The sequence below is a fragment of the Archocentrus centrarchus genome, unplaced genomic scaffold, assembly GCF_007364275.1.
Source record: "Archocentrus centrarchus isolate MPI-CPG fArcCen1 unplaced genomic scaffold, fArcCen1 scaffold_50_ctg1, whole genome shotgun sequence".
Lineage (NCBI taxonomy): Eukaryota > Metazoa > Chordata > Actinopteri > Cichliformes > Cichlidae > Archocentrus > Archocentrus centrarchus.
The window spans coordinates 988,000-1,014,285 of NW_022060273.1; the positions used below are offsets into that span (position 1 = coordinate 988,000).

A 26,286-nucleotide genomic window follows, 5' to 3' on the forward strand; every position below is an offset into this window, starting at 1 on the left:
TTTGGTCTCAAATATGTATGTTGATTGTAAACCTATGCACTTAATTCAAAACCCAACTGCATGACATTAGTGCCAAATTTCCATGAGCAAAAACTATAATTGTTTATTATTAGCACTGAATAATTTTGCATGTAGTACTAATGGGAAACTACTGTAACACTAAGTGATGGCTTGTGGTAACAGGGCAGCTACATTCTCCAGACCAAGACCAAAGACCGCCTGAAGCTCGAGTAAAAAACCCCAAAAACATTATTAATCCAAATGAATGATCTCAGACTGCTTTAAATCGGACAGAACTGGTTAAAGTTTCGTCCACTTGTGTTCGCAACCTTTGGATTGACGGTCGCGCACCGGTCAACAGGTTTCCTAGTCCGCGTGAACGCATCAAAAACCTGTTTCCGTCATTACGCACAGTCACGTAAAGCACTCGTCCAATCAGATGAGGAGCCAAGAGCTCAGGAAAGAAGCAGATGATATGGCAGCTTTGAGAGCGACCAGGTGGAACTTGCTTTGTTAACGCGGCTTTACGTTTTATTATAAAACCCTGAGTTAGAGTCGATGTCAGGGCCGCTGCTCGAAATGATTTACTTAATACTTATTTCCGCATTTTTTGGAGCAGTCGTTACGCTGATAGTACAGTTCCTGTTGTTATACCGGAGAAGCCCCGAGCCCATAGGCAGGACAGTGCAGTATGTCAAAGTAGTGCCTGGTAATGCATTGAAGGATTACTTTAATAGCCATCATGCCGAAGCAGGCCAGCAGCAGCAGGACAGCACGGCATCTACTGCATCTAAGCAGCAAGAGGCCGTCTCTACAAAACACCAGGAAGCGGCTGTCACCGGCGGGTTCCCCAAACAACAGCCGCCACCGCCTTCCCAAAGCGAGCCCATTGATTCGGACAAACCCGAAACGTGCAATTTCCTAAACGCTATATTTTTGTTCCTGTTCAGGGAGCTCCGAGACACCCCCGTCGTCCGACACTGGCTCACCAAAAAGATTAAGGTGGAGTTTGAGGAGCTGCTGCAGACCAAGACAGCTGGCCGGCTCCTGGAGGGACTCAGTCTAAAGGATTTTTCTCTGGGTGATTCGCTACCGGTTTTTAAAACCGCCAAACTTATGAAGCCGGTGCATTTGAACGAAGACGGGATGCCAGAAGAGCTCAACTTCGAGGTGGACATCGAATACAATGGCGGCTTCCACCTTGCCATCGACGTCGAGCTGGTGTTCGGAAAGTCCGCTTACCTGTTCGTTAAGATGAGGCGCGTGGTGGGCAGGCTGAGGCTGCAGTTCACGCGCATGCCCTTCTCCCACTGGTCCTTCTCCTTCCTCGAGGACCCGCTGGTGGATTTTGAGGTGAAGTCCCAGTTTGAAGGAAGGCCGTTGCCTCAGCTCACCTCCATCATAGTCAACCAGCTGAAACGCGTCATCAAGAAGAAACACACTTTACCCAACTACAAAATCAGGTAGGCTCCAAAACACTGCAACACACCAGCACCTGTGAGCCCCAACAACCCAAAAGCTCCTCAGGCCAGAACCAGCAATTCTCACCAGAATAAAGTGCTTGTGCTCAGAACATTAGCTCTGAAATACTGAGAGATGTCCAAACTAAGAAATAAAACAACCAGAAAGGGCATCGACACAACAACAGGCTCCAAACTACCACAGTGACACCCAAACAACAATAAAGAGTTGTTAAATGACTGTATTAAGACACAAAATGACTATAAAAAATACCCAGAGAAGCTTCAGAGAGCCAAATGCAGACTACGCAATGACTCAAAATAATAGAAACGGAAAAGAGCCACAGACACTGAGATTTAAAATGGCCACAAAACATAGAGATGATCCCTAAGAGACACAAAAGTATGACACAAAATGACCTAAAAGATTCAAGACAACCAGAAAATGACCACAGACTGATGGAGAACGACCAAAATGAAAGTGTTAATTGTTTTTGAGCAACAAAATGTTTTCAGTCTATTTATTATAGAGTGCTTTAGGACAGGCGTGTGTAATGACTTCAAAGAGATGCAAAACAAGCACAAAAAGTCAAAATGACGGTCCTGCTGTCGATGTGGGGTCCACACTCCTGTGAGGGTTGTGAGTGGGTCTGTCTGCACATCTGTGCCAACGATCCCTTTGGCTGATTATCTGTGACCATCTGCTAATGTTTTTATGATAACTTTTTCCTTTTAGCATCCAAATTATGCATTTTCTTGCTGTCGGAAGACCATTTGTGCTTTTACATATGAAGAGTATTTATAAATATGCAAGCAGGTAAGTAAAGTTTATTTAAGTAGTGGTTTCCAAGAAATAAAAGTCACAAAGTTCTTTACAATCAAAAATAAGATGCAGCAATTAAAATAGTATAAATAGATAAAACTAAATAAAAGCAAGTCTGTACAGGTGGATCTAAAGCTGCTTTAAAGGGATCAAAAGGTTCCTCAGATCTTAAGTGCAATGAAGCGAGTTCCACAACTTGGGAGCCACAACCTCAAAAGCCCAGTCTCTTTGTCCTTAACCTGGACCCAGGTACAGCCAACAATCATTGATCAGCTGACCTCAGACACCTAGTAGTAACTAAACTCTGCTATTTAATATTTTACCCATAAAATTTGTACTCGGTGTGTCTCTGTGGTGTTTTGTGTCTGGTGTTGCACTGCCTAACTTTCAGTGCAATTATGTTTTTATTGAGAGTGCACTGACACCCTCACTTCTCACCTGAAGTAGAGTTTTCTTCTGCTTTGACTTTCAATTAAGTTTCATTAATAAAACACACAAAGCAGGTCATCTCAGGACACTTTCATTACATCATTATATTAGTAGTCGTACCAATTAGGCATATGTACGACTAGTTAACTAGGCAACTAATCGCCACTACTATCACTAGTGGGTACTGGACATACTAGTTGTTTAATGTAACTGAGAATTGAATTGATGCCCAGTGCTGGTAAATTGTTGTCCTAAATGCTATGCAGCATGTGTCACCAGATGGACATTTTTGTAGAAAAACGCCATAACTCTGTCAATCTAAACCTGAAATTTTTGTTAGTCCTATTGTTAGTTAGTTATTTTAAAGGTGAAACAATGAGATTGTCAATACAAGTAGTTAAAATTGACTTTCTCCGGAGGGTGGCTGGCCTCTCCCTTAGAGACAGGTTCAGGAGTTCAGTCATTTGGGTGGGCCTCAGATCCCACGTTTCCACTGACAAGGTGCCGGTTCCAGTGCTGGTGTTGGTTTCGATGAACCCATGAACCGCTTAAGAACGGGCCACGTTTCCACCGTGCTTTGCGAGCTGATGCTTTACGTATGAGTGTGGGCGGGTCCTCGTCTGGACACGGAAGCCAAAGGGCACAAACGTGGGAGAACACGCTCCCCTTTCTTGTGCTGCGAACACATTTTATGGTCCAAACCAAACTACTGCAGCATCTGTGTGCAGCACAGACGTAAACACAGACAGCGATTAGAGCAAGACGACAAGTACGCACTTTGTGTCCTTTTATCTGTGATATGAACTGATACAAAGCAGCAAGTTCAGCCTTAGAGCCCAACCTAATTCACAGCCGTGAAAATCACATTGCTTTTCTCATGTAATACACACCATGCAGTGAAATAGTGGTAGAAAACCTTACATCGAGATGGCAGAGTCACGGCCTTCTGAACGGTTCAAGCACTTGGCACCGGCACCCGGTCAGTGGAAAAAGAGCCAGAGTAGGGCTGCTGCTCCTCCACATTGAAAAGAGCCGGTTGAGGTGGTTCATGCATCTGAATAGGATGCCGAGGTGTTCGGTCATGTCCTACCAGGAGGACGCCCCGGGTTAGACCCACGACACGCTGCAGAGATCATATCTTGGCTAGGCTGGGAACACCTCGAAGTTCCCTTGGATGAGCTGGAGGAGGTGGCTGGTGAGAGGGCCGTTGCCCCTGTGACCCTCAGACAAATGGAAGAAGATGGATGGATGACTTATTGTCTTATCATTTTAGATTTAATCTTTTATTGATATTGGTGTTGTGAATTTTAGAATAATGCACAGCACAATGTGCCACACTTTTCAGTTGCAGTTTATTAGTTTTTCAGGTGCTGTCATATTTTAATAATGCGTGAACATCTTTTGTAGAAATGTGTATGTGTAGTAACTAACATTTTATTTTAAGTGTTTTTTTCCTTCTTGATTGTCTGGTTGGGGTGTATCGTGCAGTGTTCATAATGCACGATGCCACACAGTTAACCAGCATTTAAAATATGATTGATGATTGAAGAATGTGATTAATGGTTTCAAATGCGCTTGTTGAGACAGTTTTTGACATTGTCCATTAAACAGTCCTCAAATTTGTGTTTCTTTTAGACTAGTCAGCGGGTCTAAATTTTCCCACTAAGTTAGAAATTAGCTGCCAGAACATTCCTAGTACTAATGCATGATAAATCATGTGCACTGCTCAGAGTTTCTGACCCCATGAACTGAGGTTTAAGATAGATCTGAATGTAGATGTCACTTTAGCCACTGTTCCTATCGAAACATGAGACAGTTGAGAAGTTTCCACTAACCCACTGTCAGTGTTTAACCAGCTCTGCATTGGTTCCTTTTGAGGACCAACCCATATTTCAGCTTCGTTTGAGAACCAAACGTCTATTGTTACATAAATGGGGTAATTCCATGGTGTGTTTTCTTGTTCTAACCTTTATCGTAGTCACTGAACAGCCTCTGGAAATGCACAGAACCAGTTCTAGATCACTGGACCAGCCTTAGTGGAAAAGGGATATGTGTGAGTCAAGCTCCTGCTATGCAGACCTGTACTCTCCCTCTTAGACCATTGCCTCTTGTATCTTAATATTAATGATAATAAAAAAAACCCCAGTAGAATCCTCTTGAGCTGCTCAACACTTTTATTGATGCCGCAAAGCATGATTGGGTGTTAATGATCTTTTTGCTCCACTGAGGAGCACTGCATAAAAGCATCTGCATTTCTTTCTTTACTCAGTGATGCTCAACAATGTTTTTAGGGAAACAAATGTTTCACCATAATTTCAAAAAACATCTCCCACTCCGTGAGTCACATTTTAAATTCCTTTCCTCCCACTTGGAGCTGCTTCTTATTTTTCAGATACCATTCTTGTTTTCAGTGCATTAATAATAAATCATCCTGCGTTTTTCTACTGAGGCTTAATTAATCCAGAGGGATCTCTGGTTAATAGTAATTAGGGATGGGTACCAAGGACTAGTGTTAAATTGGTACCAAACTCTAGACAAAGGGTCCTGCTGTTGATTACGTATAGTTCATTAATTTTGACATGGCTGACATTTCCAAACGGGCTGATGTTTCCAGTTTGGAGTGCTCATTTTACTAATTTGAATTGTGATCAGTTGCCTTACTTTCTGTCATATATACATCGCTAGCATGATTGGGATTATGCAGGATTGAAATCGACATGGTTTATTTATTTTTTAACCCTGTGTGAAAGCATTATTTTTATTATAAAGCAAAACTTGGTCATTCACTGTGTCCTCTCCATCCATGTCTTATTTCTGTTATATGTTGTCTGTGTTACTGATTACCAGGTGGAGACAAACCTAGTCAAGCTAAATGTAGGGGTTGCGGTAGCTCCGGTCTCTGGCTGCATGACTGCAGATGCTTGTCTCTGAATGAGTGATCTGGAACCATCATTTCGTTGTGTGTCTTGTGTGCACAATGACAATGAGTTGAATTTAACATCTTTTTAACATCTTTAACATAGAATTAAGTACCTTTTTGTTCTTAATGATGTCATTATGCATACAGCAGCCTGCTCCACCAGGGGCAGGGCTTTCTTTGTGGAATAAGCTGTTATTAAGAAAGATTCTGACTGTGCACTGTTCGCCCTGAGAGAGTTATTTTTAAAGAATGTAGTCTGTCATATTTCTAGTATGAAACCTTGTACCACCGGCACAAGTAGTGATATTTGTTGGGAGGTGTTTATCTGAGACTGATATGAAGAAGTCATGGCCAGTTAGTTGAAGCCCCCCTGTTTCTAGGTGTATGCATGTGTACATACACACACACAAGCGCACACATAACTATACTGGTCAAAAAAATTCAAGTATATTTCTTAATCAGCTAATAGCATCAAGTCAACTAAACTTTTGGGATATTGATCTGGTCAGTTAAGTAGCAGAGTGGGTGTCTAATCAGTTTCAGCTGCTTTGTTGTTAATGAAATTAACAACATGTGCACTAGAGGGGCAGCAATGAGACAAACCCCCCAAAACAGGAATGGCTTTACAGGTGGAGTCGAGTGACATTTTTTTGCTTCTTATCTGACTGTGTTTTCCACTAGTTTTGCTTTTGGCTAGAGTCAGTGCCACTACTGGTACCTGGATCCTACAGAGGTTGCACAGGTAGTCCAACTCATTCAGGATAGCACATCATTATATGCCATTGCCAGAACGTTTGCTGTGTCTCCCAGCACAGTCTCAAGAGCATGGAGGAGATTCTGGGAGAGCTGGACAGGGCCGTAGAAGGTCCTTAACCCATCAGCAGGACCGGGATCTGCTCCTTTGTGCCAGGAGGAACAGGATGAGCCCTGCAGAGCTACAAAATTACCTCCAGTAAGCCACTGGTGTGATTGACTCTGACCAAACAATCAGAAACAGACTTCTAGAGGACCCTGTGTTCACCGTCTGATACCTTGGAGCCTGATTGGCATTTGCCATAGAATACCAGAATTGGCAGGTCCACCTCTGGCACCCTGTGCTTTTCAGATGTAAACATGTTTACCCTGAGCATGTGTGAAAGGGTCTGGAGAAGTTGTGGAGAATTATATGCTGCCTGTAACATCATTCACCATGACTTGTTTGATGGTGGGTCAGTGATGGTCTGGGGAGGCGTATCCATTAGGGTTTAATCCCGGGATCCGGGATTCCCGGGAAATGCGATCAGAACCATTTCCCGTTTCCCGGGAAACGTTAGACGGGAAACCGGGAAAAAAGTCGCGCGCGTCGATTTGACTTTCAGAAAGAAAAGAAAGCTTCAGAATGTTAAATTTAAGGAAATATTGAGAGAAGGGTTCGTTTAATGCGAAAAGCATTACTCTTCATTTCAGGCACGTTCAGCCTCCGTTTAAGGCTTCAGCCTTCATCTCAAGCGTTTTAATAGAGGTATTACACAGTTGTGGTTTTTTTCCTCTTTAATTTGTTGAAATCGTAGGCAATGTGTTTACCCTAAGGTATTTTGTATTATATAATTTTATATTATTATATATTGTTATATTGCATTATATAGCCTATAAAATATGCCTGCCCTGAACAATAAAGAAATATCTGTGTAACTTCGAGTGTTTCTTTTCCTCGTTTGCAGCCGCTTACTAACAATCATGAATTAGGATACGGGCCTAATGTGTGAAGAAATTATCATGAAATAGATTGCTTTAACATATTTCGCTTTTAAAATGGAGTTGAGTAAAATGTATATTTTTTAGGCTATAAGGATTGGCCAGTTTTTCAAACGACGATTCACAGCGAACCTACTTTAACCCTCAGACACGGTGTTATAAATTTGCTGTTGCCAGAATGGCAATGACCAAGTCGTGGAGCATTACTCAAGGCCCTGTGTTATGCCATATTATAGTGTAGTACGGTAGTTAACTTTTCAATGACTATTACAGCGTTCCACTGGTGGAGATATAGTGCAACAGATGTCGCCACGACAGCGTGGCTGAGCCTTTATCAATGCTGTGGAGATGAACCGTATTGTTTTGCACCAGCAATTGTAAAATAGCTTGTTATAATTCCATGTACAATGGAGGAATATTCGAATTATATTTGTTAAGGGAGTGTTGAGGAACGATACAACACCGCATAGCTCGAGCACTCGAATCTCGAGATGTAGGTTTTATTGCGTTAATCAAGCCAACGTTACCCCCTACTGGGCATAACAGGACATAGCTGGAAAGCTACCTCTACAATATCACAATAGGTTAAGGCCGACACAGGCTACAGAAGGCCTAATTAAAATAAAAAAATAAATAAACTTTTTCCCGGGATTTGATTCATGTCATTTCGGGAAAAATATTAAACCCTAGTATCCATGGAGGGACACACACACCTCTACAGGCTAGCCAGTGGCAGGATGAAATCTTTGGACCCATTGTTAGACCTACTGCTAGTGCAGCGGGTCCTGGGTTCCTCCTGGTGCACGACAACGCCTTGTCTCACGTGGTGAGAGTATATAGGCAGTACCTGGAAGATAAAGGAATTGATACCATTGACTGGCCCCCATAACGCCTGACCTAAATCCAATCAAACACCTCCGGGACATTGTTTTGGTCCATTTGATGACACCAGGTTGCACCTCAGACTTCCAGGAGCTCAGTGATGCCCTGGTTCAGATCTGGGAGGAGATCTCCCAGAAATCAATCCATCATCCTAATTAGGAACATGCCACGATGTTGTCAGGCATGCATGGAAGCATCTGGGGGGCAATAGAAAATAGTACCATTTTGAGTTGCTGCAATGAAATTTCTGCAGCATGGACAGCCTGCTGTATAATTTTTTCACTTTGATTTTTTTTTTTTTTTTTTTTGGGGTGGGGTGGGGGTGGGGATGTTTGAATTCAGCCCTCTGTAGGTTGCTAATTTTCATTTCCATCAAATGATGTGGCATCCTTTTGTTCCCAAAACTCTACCCATTCAATATCGGGATCTATTTCCAGCATGATTTTTTTTTTCCTTCCATTGACAGCTGATGTGTTTTTAGGTCGGTATCCTGCCAAAACTCTGCTGACTTTATAATTTGCCCCATTTTTATTTTTTATGTCATCTGGACATTAGCATTAGATTAGGGATGCCACAATAGTGGCTAGTTGTGGATAGCTGCATAAAATCTTAGACCCAATCTTTAATCTGAATAAATCAACTTGTATTTCTTGTGCAGGCCAGCCTTGGTAGCAGAGTTGAATTGTTTGGCCAACCAGTCATGCACATTCTGTGATTTTTAAAACCGAGCCAGATTTACTAAATTATTAGCCTTGGACATGATTGACGCTCCAGCTCTACATCATTGAAAACATCCTGGACAATTTTTTCATGAAAAGAGTGGAGCCTTATATGGGCAGACTTAACGGAGTGAATTTTAAAAAGCTGTGTGATGTCGATGTTTGTGTTTGGTGCACAATGAAAGATTAAAAAATGGGACACACTCTCTGTGTAGGTTCTGTTCATAGTTGCAGCAATGATGTAATTTTATGGAGTGAGTGAAACAGTGTATAAAAAGGGAAGTAGAAAGTGTGTGTCAGTGAGAAATGGAAACTTGCATTGGTGGGTTGTAATTTCACTGTGTTTGCTTATCAAGTCACACCAGAAGAACAGAAAATTCAGCAGGTAGTAGAGCTACTGATGACAGGCACTGCTTAAAATACAGTTGCCACAGTAATATATGTCATGTCCTGGGCCGTCTGCCCAGCGTTTTGTGTTTAGTTTTATTTTTCCTGAGTTTTAGTCCCCAGTTTGTTTTGATGTCTTGTTCCTTTTGTCCCTGTCTCCCCTGTATCTATGGTCTTGTGTCTGTTTTGTCATCTTGTTCCGTATGTTTCCTGGTGTCAAGTCTGCGTCTTTGTCTCCCTCTTCTGTCTTCCTGTTTTACTTTGATAGTTGTCTGGTCCATGTCTGTTATCTTCAGTTTTGCTTCCCCCAGTCAAGGTAATCAGCGTCACCTGTGTTCCCACCTGTTTCCTCTTCCCTCATCAGCCCTTCTGTGTATTTAAGTCCTGTGTTTTCTCTGCCTGTTGTCGCGTCGTTGATGTTGTTGTGCCCAGTGTGTTCCTGCCTGCCTTGTATTTTGCTCTTCGTTTACCCCAGAAGGATTTTGTATTTTTGTTTCCTTTGTCTTCCAATAAACACCTTTTAAGTCTTGATGTTATCTGGAGTCCTGCGTCTGGGTCCAGCTTTGCCCGACACACCGCTCGCCATGACAATATAAACTTGATTAATCTTGTAATTAAGCATCTCTACTGCAGACAGGACTTGCTGAACCCCCAGATATCTGCTGGAGAATAGCAGTGACATTCTCATCACAGCAATGGACTTTTTAATCACACAAGACTTTTTTTTTTTTCTGTTCACTTGAGTCCACTTGAAGTTGACTTCAATGAGTTCTTACAAGGCACAGCACTATAGTTATCAGCAGACAGACTGAGACGTGTGTCCAACTTTCAAGACTAACTTTGCTAGTAGCTAGGGTTTCCATTAGAAAATGAGGGGCATACATGCATGTATGTGCACATATTCTAATTAACTGCAGTAATATTGTTTATAAGCTTGTATAGTAGTTTTTACCCCTCAGCCTAAAAAAGGCTGATGGGTTATTGTTGCCACCCCACCGGGCAGGCGGGCAGGTGGCTAACTTTCAACTTTGTGAACGCGATAGTAATGTGGCCTAGCTTGTTCAGATTCATACCGTAGGTCAGGGGTCATCGACTACATTTGCCCAAGGGCCGGAATTTTTCTCAGCAGACAGTGTAAGGGCCAGATGCTCTCGTAAAGGAAAATAAAATTAATATTGTATCCTAAGTTATATATTGATATATCAATTTTCCTTTCAAATTTATACTATTTTCAATGATATGATGTGTAAGTCTTGCACTTGAATGTTCTATTATGTTGATGGTTGTTATCGAAACACTGCAGTTGTGTCCAGTTGTGCTCATTATAGTCAGAAACAATAAAATGTTACATGAGAGCAACGAGTTCATCTCTGCACGATCTGCTTTTCAGCAGGTGTTTTTCCTAGTCTTTCTTTAGTTAGACAAGTTTGACCGCTGAACATTTTTTCGACACAAAACAAGGTTAGACTCGCCTTCAACAATGTTTACAATTTAATCACCAACAAAAGCTGGCTAATCACTGCAGCGCTTGAAGTCACATGGTCCGATCTTGCATTCTGATTGGTTCTAGGGACATGGAGGCATTTACTTGCAATAGGAAGTGGTGTTTGGAGGCTTTTGGTAATTCAGACTAGTCAGAGATGGGTATTTAATGGGTTATGACACGACATGATTGATTGGCGTACAGTACCTGTGGCAGTACTATTCGGGGGGCCGGATGGAAAGCTCTTGGGGGCTGGATGTGGCCCAGGGGCTGCCAGTTGATGTTCCCTGCCAGAGATGCATCTACTAAAAATCTTGTATGTGTTAGTTGTTACTAGAATAATGGCAATGAAAGAAAGTTGATAGTCTTCTCAGTGGTTTATATTATGATTTTAGCTTTTTTTTTTTATTCCCAGTTCTTATGATGATACTTTATTGATCCCACAATGGGGAAATTACAGTTAACAGAACACCCATCCAAGAAGACAAACAGAACAAACATGGGGAGATAGGTGAACTGTGGCCATGCTGCCCCCCTTCTGGAGGCGCTGCCATTAAAAAGACAGAAACAATAGTGAAAACATATAGGGATGAGTGAGGAAAAAATTAGCTATTTGCTTTTGAATTGATATGGTGAATAAAGCTACTCTGGACGGATACTGAAGGTCTGTGCGGCTCAGCTGGCTGGTATTTTTACCAGCATTTTTAACCAGTCCCTGAGCCAGGCTGCTGTCCCTTCCTGCCTGAAGTCCTCCATTATCGTCCCCATCCCCAAGAAGAACACTATCAGAGGTTTGAATGACTACAGGCCAGTAGCACTCACACCAATTGTTATGAAGTGCTTTGAAAAGCTTGTCCGGGCTCACATCATCTCCAGTCTCTCCCCCAGACTAGACCCCCACCAGTTTGCCTACAGAGCCAACCGGTCCACAGAGGACGCCATTGCCACGGCCCTCCACTCTGCCTTCTCTCACCTGGAGCAGGGGGGGAACTACGCTCGGCTGCTCTTTGTGGACTTCAGCTCGGCGTTTAACACCATCCTTCCTGGCAGACTGGTGACTAAACTGTCAGATCTGGGGATACCACGCTCCACCTGTCTTTGGATCAAGGACTTCCTGACAGACCGTTCCCAGAGGGTAAGAGTAGGTCCCCACCTCTCTTCAGCCATCAGCCTCAGCACCGGCTCTCCACAGGGCTGTGTGCTGAGTCCCCTACTCTTCACCCTCTACACACATGACTGCACCTCCATACATGCCAGTAACTGCATCATTAAGTTTGCGGATGACACCACTGTGGTGGGGCTCATATCAGGCGGGGATGAGTCAGCATACCGGGACGAGGTGCAGCGGCTGTCAAGGTGGTGCAGTGAGAATAACTTGATCCTGAACACCACTAAGACAAAGGAGATGGTAGTAGACTTTAGGAGGACAACACATGTCATTCAACCTCTGTTCATCGAGGGGGATGAAGTGGAGCTGGTTTCAGATTTTAGGTTCCTGGGAGTACATCTGCAGGATGATTTGACCTGGAGTATCAATACGACCAGCATTGTCAGGAAGGCCCAACAGAGACTGCATTTCCTGAGGGTTCTTAGGAGCAACTATCTGACCCAGAATCTGCTGGTGTCCTTCTACCGTTGCTCTGTAGAGAGCATCCTGACCTACTGTCTGTGCGTGTGGTTCAACAGCTGCACAGCAGCAGACAGGAAAACACTCCAGCGAATCATCAACATGGCTCAAAAGATCATAGGCTGTCCCCTGCCCTCCCTCCAGGAACTGTTCAATGCCCGCTGCCAGAGGAGGGCACAGAACATCCTCCAGGACCCCTCACACCCTGGACACTCCTTGTTTCAGCTACTGCCATCAGGCAGACGTTTCAGGACAATGAAGGCCAGAACAAACAGACTGAGGAACAGCTTTTATGCCAGGGCTATCATTGAACTGAACTCTGTGTGGTTTGGACAGTGATGTGGGGTGGTAGTGCTGACTGTGTGCGTGCGTTGGTGTGTATTGGGGCTAGATTCGTCTGTTAATTTACTATTGTGCACTGTATTTTAGTAATCATTTTTATCACTCATATTTTTATTATTTTATTATTTATTGTCTGAGGCACCTAGAAAGGAATGCATTTTAAATTTCGTTGTGCAACTTCTGTGTACAATGACAATAAAGATTCTGATTCTGATTCTGATAAGGTTCATGTGCACCCCATTAACATCTACCAAAATCTAGTACCGTATTTTTCGGACTATAAGCCGCTACTTTTTTCCCACGTTTTGAACCATGCGGCTTATAGCCCGGTGCGGCGTTTCTGTGGATTTTTCTTTAACCACCAGGGGGCTCTTTAGCAGGATATGAATCATGGGACGTCAAAGTTGGAAATCGAAGAAGAAAGCGCCAACAAGTGCTAGCAGCAGGCACAAAAGAGATTTTTTTCAAACTCCCTCATCATGGAAACCACAAAAAGAACTTCCTATGATGCCGCTTTTAAGTTGAGGGCTATCGACCTGGCACTACAGGAGGGAAATAGAGCCGCTGCACGTAAGCTCGGCGTGAACGAATCAATGGTTCGGCGTTGGAGACGGCAGCGGGAAGAACTCATGGAATGCCAAAAGACGAGAAAGGCTTTCAGAGGACATAAAAGCAGGTGGCCTGAACTTGAAGATGTTCTTGAGGATTGGGTAAACACTCAGAGGGCAGGCGGCCGAGGTGTATCCACCGTGCAAATCCGTCTGAAAGCCAAATCGATTGCCTGCCAAATGAATATTGACAATTTTAATGGAGGACCGTCATGGTGTTTCAGATTTATGAGAAGAAAGAACCTGTCCATCAGAGCACGGACAACTCTCTGTCAGCAACTTCCCCCGGACTACCAGGAAAAAGTTACAAATTTCCGACAGTTTGTTGAAACAAAGATCGCGGAGAACGCCATCGGACCAGACAACATTATAAATATGGATGAAGTGCCATTGACATTTGATATGCCTCTGACCAAGACTGTAAACAAGACAGGTGCATCATCCATTTTGGTGAAAACCACCGGACACGAGAGGACACATTTCACCTGTGTCCTGGGCTGCACCGCGTCTGGGAAAAAGCTCCCCCCGATGGTAATTTTTAAGCGCAAAACTATGCCGAAAGACCAACTCCCGAAGGACATTGTAGTTAAAGTCAACCAGAAAGGATGGATGGTAGAAAATCTGATGATGGACTGGTTAACGGAGTGCTACGGAAAGCGCCCAGGAGGATTTTTTCACCGGAAAAAAGCGCTGCTTGTTTTGGACAGTATGAGGGCCCACATCACCGATTCGGTGAAATCAGTCATCAAGAGAACCAACTCAATTCCCGCTGTTATTCCTGGAGGTACAACAAAGTATTTGCAACCCCTTGACATCAGTGTGAATCGAGCGTTTAAAGCAGCACTCAGGGTTGAATGGGAGGCTTGGATGACTAGCGGGGATAAATCCTTCACAAAAACTGGCCGAATGCGAAGAGCATCATTTTCTGAGGTCTGCCAGTGGATCCTAACAGCGTGGAGCAGAGTGAATGAATCCACCATCACCAATGGGTTCCGAAAGGCTGGACTGCTGCGTGAAGAGGGCACCACAGCTTCGGAGCCAGCTTTACCCCGGGATGACAGCGACACGGAGAGTGACACGGACATAGAGACAGAAAGGGTATGTGACGAAGCTGTTCTGAGGCTGTTCAACTCCGATACCGAAGAAGATGACTTCAGTGGTTTCAGTGTGCAGGAGGAAGATGAATAAACCAATCAATAACTTTTCTGTTTTGTTCGATCAGCACTTTTACTATGTTACACGCACCGTAACATAATCAGTTCAGGTAAAGCTAAACTTGTCATCTTTTTCTTCCTTTTCGATCAGCGCTGTTACTATGTTACATGCACCTTTCGGAAACTACCGTAATCAGTTCAGTTAAAGCTAAACTTGTCAACTTTTTCTTCTTTTTTAACCTTAATAAATTTGTTTACAAATTAATGTGATGGTGAATTGACTTGTTATAACTCAAATTTGGGGTTGTCTGTCCCCCTCTGCTGAGTGCCGAGTAATTGTGGAAAACCGAGAGCGGCGGAGATACCAGCGGCTTATAGCCCGGTGCGGCTTATATATGTACGTTTCCAGTTTTTTCCAAAAAATTTGTAGGTGCGGCTTATAGTATGGTGCGCTCTATAGTCCGGAAAATACGGTAATTATTTGTTCTAGAACTTGTACTTTGCCACCTAAAGATTCTACTTCCAAGAGGCTGATGGGTATTACTGGTGGCTGACAGTATTTTTATTTATTTTTTTTAACAGTCTTGCTCTGCTTGTTGTGGTGCCATATAAACCAGTTGTTCACCTGCTGCAAGTCCATGACAGAGTTTAAGTAGGTCTGACTGCGGTATGAGAGCTTCTCTGGGATCAGTAGAGGAACAAATGAGCGTACCTGTAAATAGTTTAAAATCATGTTGTTTTATACCAAACTATTATGGTAACCTACCCCAAGTTTTCTGATTACCATGGGGACCACTGTTACTGTTATTGTCGACATCCTTTCTATCTCTTCGTTCAGCCCTCGGCATTTATGGAGTTTCTTGTGACCTTGTGACCTGGGGTCTTGCCTTGTGAGGTAGACCCCAGCCTCTGTGCTTAAAGCTTGTTCCTGTGCTTTCATGATTGGTGTTTTGTGGTGTCTTTGTCTAGCTTTGACCAGCCATTGGTAGGATTTTACTATATCAGCCACTACTTCTGTCTGTCAGTGATATATGTCGTGCAGGGGCCTGTCCTTCTGTAACAGTTCCTTTTCTTGTTCCTCTTCTTTCTTGGGTTACTGCTGTCTGAGGTATTCACTAAACAGCTGACCAGTTTTGGCTGTCCGCCTTGCCTCTGCTTAGCGTGTAGTCTCACGGTGCTGGACTTGGGGTGAAACCCTCTATGCATGGAGGTTCTGACTACTTCCCTCTTTGTTATCATATGACTACTCTTCTCCAGTCCGAATGACATTCCGATGTCATTGCTATATATCTTAGTGCCGTGGATCAGTGACTTGATGTCTTGTTTATTCCTGGCATACAGCTCGATGTCATCCATGCAGAGGTGGCGGCTGATGTTTGCCCCATTCCGTAGCTGGTTTCTGTAGCCAGTCTTGATAATGATCTGGCTAAGGGGGGTTCAAGCCTATGCAGAACAGTAATGGGGACAGAGCATCTCCTTGGGAAATCCTACACTTGATGGTGACTTGTGCAATTGGCTTTAAGTTGGCCTTTAGTGTTCTCCACATCCCCATTTAGTTCCCAGGGAAGGCTCTTAGGGTCCTGTTGATCTTGTACAGTTCTAGGCATTTCAGGATCCATGTGTGGCATCGAGTCATAGGCTTTCTTGTAGTCAGTTCAGGCGGTGCACGGGTTGGTCGGTCTGGTCTTGCAAGCTCAAGTGACTGCTCTATCTACACCAGCAGCTGTTTTTTTGCTCCTCTAGTGTTTCTGCCAATTCCTTTTTGAGTTCGCTTATTTATTGGGCCATGTGTCTGTTCATCTTAGCTGCTATGATGCCTGATAGGAGCTTAAATGTTGTATTGAGGCAGATTATTGGCCAGTACTTGGATCGGACTGGTCCCTTCTGGGGGTCCTTGTGGATCAGGACTGTCCAGCCTTCGGGCAGCCATTCTGGGAGCATCTCAACCTTTAGCAGCTGGTTCATTTGTGCTGCCAGGTGCTCATGGAGGTGTGAATCATGTCAGGGCCTGGTGCTGTCCAGCTCTTCATATTTGGGAGGTTCAGGGAGGTTGCTGTGGTCTCCTCTTAGATTCAGTACCACTGAGAGTAAACCTTGGATGGTTCAGTTGAGAACATCTGGTTTATTCCTCTGGCTTATATGTTCCTGGTATACCGCTTTAAGCTATTAGCCAAAGCTCTCATGCCTCAGGCATGGACAGCTTGCATGTGTGTATATGTGTATATAAATTTTAGTCAGGATTTAATGTCATTAAATTATAATAATTTCTTTCAGTTCTATTTGAAGATTTGCATATATGGTAGAGCAGCTCTCTAATATTGTGATGAACCCTGTAGGAAATCTTTGTGTGTGTGTAACTCATAACCATAACTTAAAAGAATTTATCATCAAAGTCACTTTCTAAAAACACATTCAGTAGAATATCATGTATCAGGAGAGGCTGAAAGGATTTTCTCTTTGCTCTTTGGAGAGCTTACAATCCAAGAAGTTAGCCGTGGGACTGCTGTGGGGAGATGATAGATGCTTATGTCTGGTGGTATACGTGTTTTAACATCTCCTCAGTGGGTCTTTGTTGGCTCTTTCAACTGCTAAACTCTCCTCTTTGTAGCCACAGACAAACTTGAGAAGTGTGGGAGAGTACTGCGGCAAACAGAACTCTAAACGTGCATGTGAGTGTGTATCACTGACAACTGTGCAGAGTGAGTGAGATGAAATGATGTAATGAAGAGCAGCCTCATAACATGAAGGCTGGACTTTGGGATTTGCTGAGTAGCACAGATGGTAGTTGAGTGTAGGGGGAGGGCTGGGATTGTGGCGCACTGGAAGTAATCCAGGCAACCATGTAAAGGCACAACTCCGGCTTTTGGGGAATACTATGTTCAAAACCGAGTCTGGTGGAATTCACTTTGTCCGGTCATCATACAGCTTCCAGTGTTTGAAGCTTGGAGGAGGGGAAAATACTGGTAAACAACTTGTGCATGTACTAGTTTTACAAATAACTGTTTTTTTTTGTTTTGTTTTTCAATAAAATAACTTCCCTATCTCTAATATAACATCAAGTACCGTTACATTACTAATATCTTAAGGGGAGGCATGAATAAAAAACCTGAGCAGAGTTAGCTCAGTAGTCTTGAAAAGGTGGGCAAATGGACTCGGAATGACCTGTGAAGATGACATACTGACAGCCTGAACTCCCCAATGCCGTGAACGCTCCCTAATCACCAAAATCTATCCAAAGAAGTCCATATGACTTGAATGCTCTACAACAACAAAAACATCTGTTTAACTAATTCAGTTCAATTTTATTTATTTAGCATCAAATTACAACAGAGAGAAAACCCCTAAATCAGACGACACCCCTCATGAGTGACCACTTGATGACAGTGGGAAGAAAAAAACTCCCTTTTAACAGGAAGAACCCTCCAGGAGAGCCAGGCTCAGGGAGGGGCAGTCATCTGCTGAGACCGGTTGGGGCTGAGGGGAGGGGACAAAAGACACACCGTGGAAGGTAGTGCACCTTGGATGGGTCAGTGGACAGAATGTTGAAAAAATTCTCAAGTGAAAGACTTAAATGAGACGAATGATTAATACACCATTCCACATCCATTTCATTAACCAGATCTTAAGTTTTTTTTTTTTTTTTTAGATTTGATTAAGTTGAAGAGTGTGGGTAATGTTGCCCTGTCAGCACAGACAGCACTATGCAGAAACCCTGAAGGAAAACATTAAGATATTACGTTGTCCAAATTAGGAAAAACACTAGGTTAAATTTTCTGACCTCTGTATAACCTTTGTTTTTTTTTTCCATATAGGACAACCTGACTGATTGTAACTAAGCACATCAAATTTCCTGTTTGAATAAATGGGGAAATATTTTCACTAACACATTTGTCTAGAGTGAAAAACCCCACTCAGAATGGAGTCAAAATTTAAAGGGAAAGGTTGATGATAGAGTTAATATTTTATGTGGATATGCTCTGTGAATGGAAAAAATATTCTGTTTATAGGTTTTTGGTGGTTGGACCAACCATTGAGTTGCGATAGGCAAACTCATTGCTGGTTGGTTTTTTTTTTCAGCCAATTCTTTGGGTAATTTGTGTCATTTTATTATTTGCTCAGTGGTTTGCCTGATTGTGAACTGAACATTGTAACCTAGAGTGAAGAGCACTACATGGCACCAGTGTTAAGTACTGTTACCCAGTGTGGAAGGTGCCATTCCAAGGTCAGAAACATTTCTGTGCTAGCAGAAATTTTGCCCCAGTGTTTTTGAAATTTGTAAGTTATACAGTCTTTTCATTTATCTTTATTATTTCTGTCTAAACGATGCACTAAACGTATGCAGTAGGTATTACGGTGCACATCTTTGACATTTTGCTCCTTTTGAAAGCATGAAGTTTTTGCAAACATCAGAAAACACTGACTCTTGTAGCACTCATCTTTACCTTTTGAGCACACAGCTGGTCAGCCAAAGTGCTTTTGATGTGAGGCTGTCCCAGTTTTTAAAAACATTCTGATAATCAAACCCTGATTCTTTTTGGTTTGTTTTTATTTTGTTTATGTTTTTGGTTTCTGTTTAGGGGAAATATCAATTCCTCGAGGTAAAAGCAGTTGTGTTCTTCTATGCTGAGCTGACATTTTTGTCTCAAGGGATGACTGACTGCTGAGCAAGCAAAGACTGAAATGTTTGTCTTTAAGGACATTTATTTTGGAGGAATCTTGAGGTCTGATAGGGCTTAACTAACAGGGATTGTATCTGAAGCTTTGGCCGGGGGGGGGGGCATGACTCTAAAGATCCAGATTTTTATAACTGCAGCATTGTCTATCAAAAGCAGCATATACGCAAGTTAAATACAGCCGCTGTGCCTTCATTTGGGCTCTTCTTACATGTAAATAATCATTTAGAGAGAGTTATAGAAGCAAAAGAACATCTTACTTGTTTCTCTCATACGGTGCACAGACTTTGTTTGGGTAACAAACCACAAGAATAACTTATATTGGGTGGGTGGTGGTAGCGCGGGGGGGCCCGGGCTCAGAATATTAGATGTGTATGTATGAATAGACGTCCCTACGTATGTATGTACACACACAATGTACAGATGTAGTAACTGATAATTGTGGCTTCTGTTTAACTTCTTGCCTTCGGTCATTTCTTGTCATAAGGAGGAGGACGATTACACTTGTGAAAAACAGTGGGCCATTTTAGAGGGTGTCCAGTTCCCTTTTAGCTTGTTTGTAGCGCAGATGGGAGGAGACTTGTATTGATTGAATTGTCACTGTAGTCTGTCTGTTGTTTTGGCTGAAAGCCCAGCAGTGAGAGATGAGGTTTGTAAAACAACACAGCCATAATTGCTTGGAGATGGAAGTAGTCCTGTAGTCTAAAAACAGCTGCTGTTCCTTTCACTTTTTTTTTACATGTCACAGCAGATATAGTGCTGCAGCAGCATCTACATTACAGACAGATCTCCCATGTAAACTGTCAGACAAATGACAAGAAAGGAAAGACATTGGATGCTTAGAGATTTTACCCTTTGCCATTTAGATTTTTACCCTAGTTAAATTGATTGTCGATTATTGCACTGGGTTGTGCCGATGCAAGGCAGGCTCAGATGGAAAGATCACAATGGAGCTGCCACATGGTTGTCTTAACGACATGTTTGTTTTTTCAGTAGTTGTCATAAGTAGTTTGTATTGGAGGTTTGTTAAAAATAAATGTTATTTGTAACTGGAAACAGACTGCTCAGCTTATGGTTCACCTAGCAAACTCTGACATAAAGTAGCAGGGGTGAGCGAGCTGAAACAGCTTAAAAAATGGCTGTTTAGGAGTCACTGCAGGGTTTGATATTTAACTAGAAGCCAGAGTGATGTGCCTGAAACTCACAGCTTAACCTTAATGTAGGTAGTGAAGATAATTTGAATTACCTTTGATCCTGCACACCTCTGGCTGAAATATAGCTGAAATAAGGTAAAAGGCTTAAATGGGAATAACAACAACAACAACAAAAAAATAATGTGCAGCCTACTTGGAGCAATAGAAACAAACTGGTTTCTAGTAATTCCCTGTAGTTACCAGAATTTATTCATAGTTTAGAGGGAGGCCGGAAAAAAGTATGTGCTTTGTTATATCACCCTAAAAGAATTATGTAATGTGAATAATGATAGTAACTGTGTACAAATATATCTCTCCTAAGCCCACACCATTCAAAGTAAATAAGGAGGGAGTCATTTGCATTTTTGAATTATAAAGATAAAATACTATTGTTGGTTTTACATTAAAACAAAAGAAACTCAACATTATAACATTTTATGCCTTCGTAGATCAACTTTGATCTGTAAATTGATTGTAATATACCAGACTGTAGGTTTAGTGAATGTGTAGAAACTAAGACATATTATTGAACTCACTCATATTATTAAAATATTTGAAGCAATTTTTTTTGGGTCACTCATTAAATAAGAAACTGAATCTTTTCAATTCAATTTTATTTATAAATAGCGCCAAATCACAACAAACTGTCACCTCAAGGCACTTTATATTGTAAGGTAAAGACCCTTGTTATGTCCCCTGGGTCTAGGGGGCGAGGGAGCAAAATGCGATCAAGAAAATAAACAAGGAAAACAAAGCTGTCGGCATAATAAATAATGTTTATTTACAAGAAAAGGCTAAAAACGAACCAGAACACAAAACAATCTCCAAACAGGAGATGCCACCTGTCAGCGGTAACAAGAAGGGTTACCGTTAAATGAAATGGTCAAACACAGCACAAACCCTACAGCCAAAACCCACTCCTCTGAAATCCCAGAGCACATATATTGTCGGCCAACAGGCAATACACCTTCCACAACAGTAAATCATTGTCCACACGAGCGCCACTGTTTGAAATGGACTTGGAACACTTTCTTTTCGCCGTCTCCTCTCCGCCGCTTTATATCAGGTGTCCTTAATTCGAATTGGACTCACCTGGGGAGTAGCCCTGGCTGTGGGCAGAGAGAGAGAGTGCAGATCCCACCCACACAACACTAACAATACAGCACGCAGCTGGAACAACCCTACAGTAATTTAAGAGAAAACCCAACAGTCAAAACGACCCCTATGAGCAGCACTTGGCAACAGTGGGAAGGAAAAACTCCCTTTAACAGGAAGAAACCTCCAGCAGAACCAGGCTCAGGGAGGGGGGGGTCATCTGCTGTGACTGGTTGGGCTGAGGGGAGAGAGACGGGACAAAAGACATGCTGTGGAAAAGAGCCAAAGATTATTAATTACTAATGATTAAATGCAGAGTGGGGTATAAACAGAGTAAACTGAGGTGAATGAAAAGAAACACAGTGCATTATAGGAACCCCCCAGCAGCCTAGGCCTATAGCAGCATAACTAGGGGGTGGTTCAGGGTCACCTGCTCCAGCCCTAACTGTAAGCTTTATTAAAAAAGGAAAGTTTCAAGCCTAATCTTAAAAATAGAGAGGGTGTCTGTCTCCCGAATCCAACCTGGGAGCTGGTTCCAGAGAAGAGGGGCCTGAAAGCTGAAGGCTCTGCCTCCCATTCTACTCTTAAGTATCCTAGGAACCACAAGTAAGCCAGCAGTCTGAGAGGGAAGTGCTCTGTTGGGGTGATATGGGACTATGAGGTCTTTGAGATAAGATGGGGCCTGATTATTCAAGACCTTGTATGTCAGGAGAAGGATTTTAAATTCTTTTCTAGATTTAACAGGGAGCCAATGAAGAGAAGCCAATATGGGAGAAATCTGCTCTCTCTTTCTAGTCCCTGTCAGTACTCTAGCTGCAGCATTTTGGATCAGCTGAAGGCTTTTCAGGGAGCTTTTAGGACAGCCTGATAATAATGAATTACAATAGTCCAGCATAGACGTAATAAATGCATGAATTAGCTTTTCAGCATCACTCTGAGAAAGGATGTTTCTAATTTTAGAAATATTGCACAAATGCAAAAAAGCGGTCCTACATATTTGTTTAATATGTGCATTGAAGGACATATCCTGGTCAAAAATGACTCCAAGATTTTCAGATTTGCATTTTTTTTTTCTGATGTAGGTTAAGTAATGGGTTAACTGGTTTGACCCAATTGAAAGCAAACTGTATGTGGCCTTGAACTAAATGACTTTGACAGTGCTGTTAATATTAGGACTTACAGCTAATACAGTGAAGGTTTGCATGAAACTGTACTGTATCTAACCTGATCATGATGAGCTCTACACCTCGTTTTGATGTCACATTTGTAAGACTAGAGAGGAGATAAAACTGCAGCGGGAATATCCGCGTGACAGCCATGGTGGATTTGTAAACCTTTTTTAATAAAGACCTTAAAGAGATTTGTAAAAGAAAATTAAATTTTAAGCCAATAATAAGAAAAACAAGGTTGATATTTTTACTTCATACTTGAGTTAGTGCGTTGTTGATACCCTGTTACTGTTACAGTAATGTTTGTTAGTTTACCTGTCAGAAACAAGCTCCCATGGATGATGTTTGCTAAGCGCCATCATTTCAGATATGTTAGCTAACAAGTGAAGGACAATAGGAGCAGCTACGATGTCTTTTTTTTTTTTTTTTTTTCTCTTGCATTAATTAGTGTTCATTGTGAATAGTAAACCTCTGCATGAACCCAATCATCTGAAATCTTTTTAGTTGTTTTGGATGGAAAAATCTTTTTTGATTTAATTTGAAGCCTTATTTGACCTTTTGGATAGAGGCAATTTTTATTTATCTGCACATTATATTTTCACTTAAAAATAAAAATTGCATTCACTTTAATATGAATTGTTTATTTGATATTTGTTGTGATGGCCGCATTAATGTTAAAAATGCATCTGATTAGTTTCAAACTCGTATTTTTATGGGTCATTATTTTAATTGTGAGAAGAGACAACAAGGTGATGTTAACAGGTGGGCAGGCTTGAACAGGTGAAGAAAGATTGAAATAATCATTGACTAATCGACTAATCAAAAAAAAATTGACAGATTAGATGACTACCAAAATAATCTTTAGTTGCAGCCCTACTTGTGGCCATTGCAATATTTCAGTCTGTTAGCAATGGTCTTCTTGGTGGTCCCAACTGCCTCAGATAATTAACAAGCTCATCCTGTGTAATTTTGGGCTGATACACCACCTTTGTCATGATCATTCTCATCCAATGAGGCAAAATTTTGCTCCAGACTGAGGGCGATTGATGGCCATTTTAAATTTCTTCCATTTGTGAATAATCACACTAACAGTTGTTACCTTCTCACCAAGCTCTTGCCGATGGTTTTGTAGCCCATTCCGGTCTTACGCAAGTCTACAATCCTGTCCATGACCTCCTTTCAGTTCTTTGGTCTTACCCATGGTGTGGAGAGGTTAGTATGGAAGAAACTGATTCTTACACCAGGGTATCAAGTAATTTCCCCCACTGTAGCTGTTTGGGGGTTGAAATTGACACCATAGATGCATCTACTAAAGCAGGGCTCTTCAACTCCAGGCCTCGAGAGCCCCTGTCCTGCAGGTTTTAGATGTGTCCCTGATCCAACACACCTCAATCAAATGGCTGAATTACCTCCTCAGTATGCAGTCAAGTTCTCCAGAGTCCTGCTAATGACTTCTATATTTGACTCAGGTGCCTTGAAGCAGAGACACATCTAAAACCTGCAGGACACCGGCCCTCAAGGCCTGGAGTTGAAGAGCCCTGTACTAAAGGCTTCGACAAGTTTGAATCTCGGGGACCTTCACCTGAAAGCAGAGGTCAGAGGTCAAGTTTTCTGAAAAACTTGTTACTGCAGTAATGCAAACAATCTCACCGAGGATGTTCAAATTCCCATCTTAGATGCACACTGTTCAAGCTAGACTCATCAAACGTTACACACTTGTTCACTGACTTTACTGTAACAGCACTTCCACCCCCTTATGAATCCAAAACAGCTGAGCGTTGGCACCCACTCACCATTTAATTACTTACAAAATGTCTGAAAAACAATAAAATGAATGCAATAAATGGAAGAAACAATGACTTGCCACCATTCTCAGGAAAAATTTACTGTTCTAACAGGTTATTGGCCCGTTTGACCTTTTGTTTGTATTCTCATTTTAGATTGATTGCATGGAACAACTGTCTGCCTCTTCATCCTGTGTACCATTTTAAAAATAGATGTTAATCTTTTACCCCTTCATTCACGGTCAGTGAAACCTTTTAATCGGTTTACTGGCCGTTAACAAACATGGGGTTTCACTTTAATCAGTTGGTTTAATTTATCAACTTTTATTTCACGCTTATATAACTTTCTCACTGATTATTCACTCAAACATTAAATATATGCATACATAACTGCTCTGTTGGGGTGATATGGTACTATGAGGTCTTTGAGGCCCCATCTTATCTCAAAGACCTCTATAGTACCGTCTTCTGCCTCCCATTCTAATTTTAAATACTGGAGGGAACCACATGTCAGTTTTCAATCCAAGAGCAAACTGTTTTATTGGGGCGACATGGTACTATGAAGTCTTTAAGATAAGATCAGGCCTGATTATGCAATACCTTGTATGTGAGGAGAAGGGTTTTAAATTCAGTTTAAGTTCAGCCAGTGAAAAAAAGCCAATATGGGAGAAATATGCTCACTTTCTAGTCCCTGTCAGTACTCTCGTTACAGCGTTCTGGATAAACTGAAGATTTTTCAGGGAGCTTTTAGAACAACCTGATGATAATGAATTACAACAACCCAGCCTAAAATAATAAATACATGAACTAGTTTTTCAGCATCACTCTTATACAGGATTCTTCTAATTTTAGAGATATTGTGCAAATGTTTTAATCTCAATGTGTTTTTTCCTGGTTAAATAAATGTAAATTTAAAAATAAATAAATAAATAAAAATGCAAGTAAGCATTCCTATTTATTTAATATGTGCATTGAAGGACATATTCTGGTGGCACCTCAAGCTCCTCAGTGTTACTGGAGGCCAAGGTAATGTCATCCACTCAAACATTAAATATATGCATACATATAGTTAGATACTATGTTTTTAAAGTTTTTAGAGCAGAGTACAGAGTAACAGTTTAATCTGAATTTAGAAGAATCTTTTTTTATAGACCAGGCTAAATGAAGATCTACTAAATTAGTGAGACATCATTTCCTCTCCAGCTTATGGGCCATCTGCTTTAAACTGCATGTCTGTGAGTTATACCAGGGAGTTAAGCCCCTATGATTTGAGGCTTTCTTTTTCAGAGGAGCCACAGTATCCAGGGTCATAAGCAGTGAGGATGTAACAATATTAACAAGATAATCAACCTCTCTGGGAGCAGAGTTTAGGTAGTTGCTTTGCACATGGCATTAAATAGTGGAGGAATTACATCCTTGAACTCAGTAACAGCACTTTCAGAAAGACAACTACTGTAATGAAATTTATTTCCCACTGCTGTGTTATCTATTATTGTAAATTTAAATGCCATTAAGAAATGATTAGACGGAAAAGGGTTTTCAGGGAATACTGTTAAATATTCAGTTTCTATGCCATATGTTAAAACAAGATCCAGAGTGTGATTAAAGTGGGTGGAGAGAATCCAGATGAGTCTATTAATAGATTAAATGAAGTGTTTAGGCAGTCATTTTCAGCATTTACATGGATTTTAAAATCACCTACTGTAATTATTTTATCTGAACTGAGCACTAAATCAGAAAGGGCCAGGTGGACTATAGATGATAACAAATAAAACTGGTCTTTGAGTCTTCCATTTAGGGTGTA

At 41.8% G+C, this 26,286-nt stretch overlaps 1 protein-coding gene across 1 annotated transcript in view; it reads left to right on the plus strand.

Annotated features, from left to right (window-relative positions):
• The first annotated feature begins 472 nt into the window (after positions 1 to 472).
• Positions 473 to 26,286, plus strand: part of pdzd8 (PDZ domain containing 8) — a 74,671-nt gene continuing 48,857 nt past the window's right edge. The window contains exon 1 of the mRNA XM_030725235.1: positions 473 to 1,463. Within this exon, the coding sequence (XP_030581095.1) occupies positions 559 to 1,463 (905 nt within the window). The 5' untranslated portion in view covers positions 473 to 558. The remainder of the gene's footprint in view (positions 1,464 to 26,286) is intronic.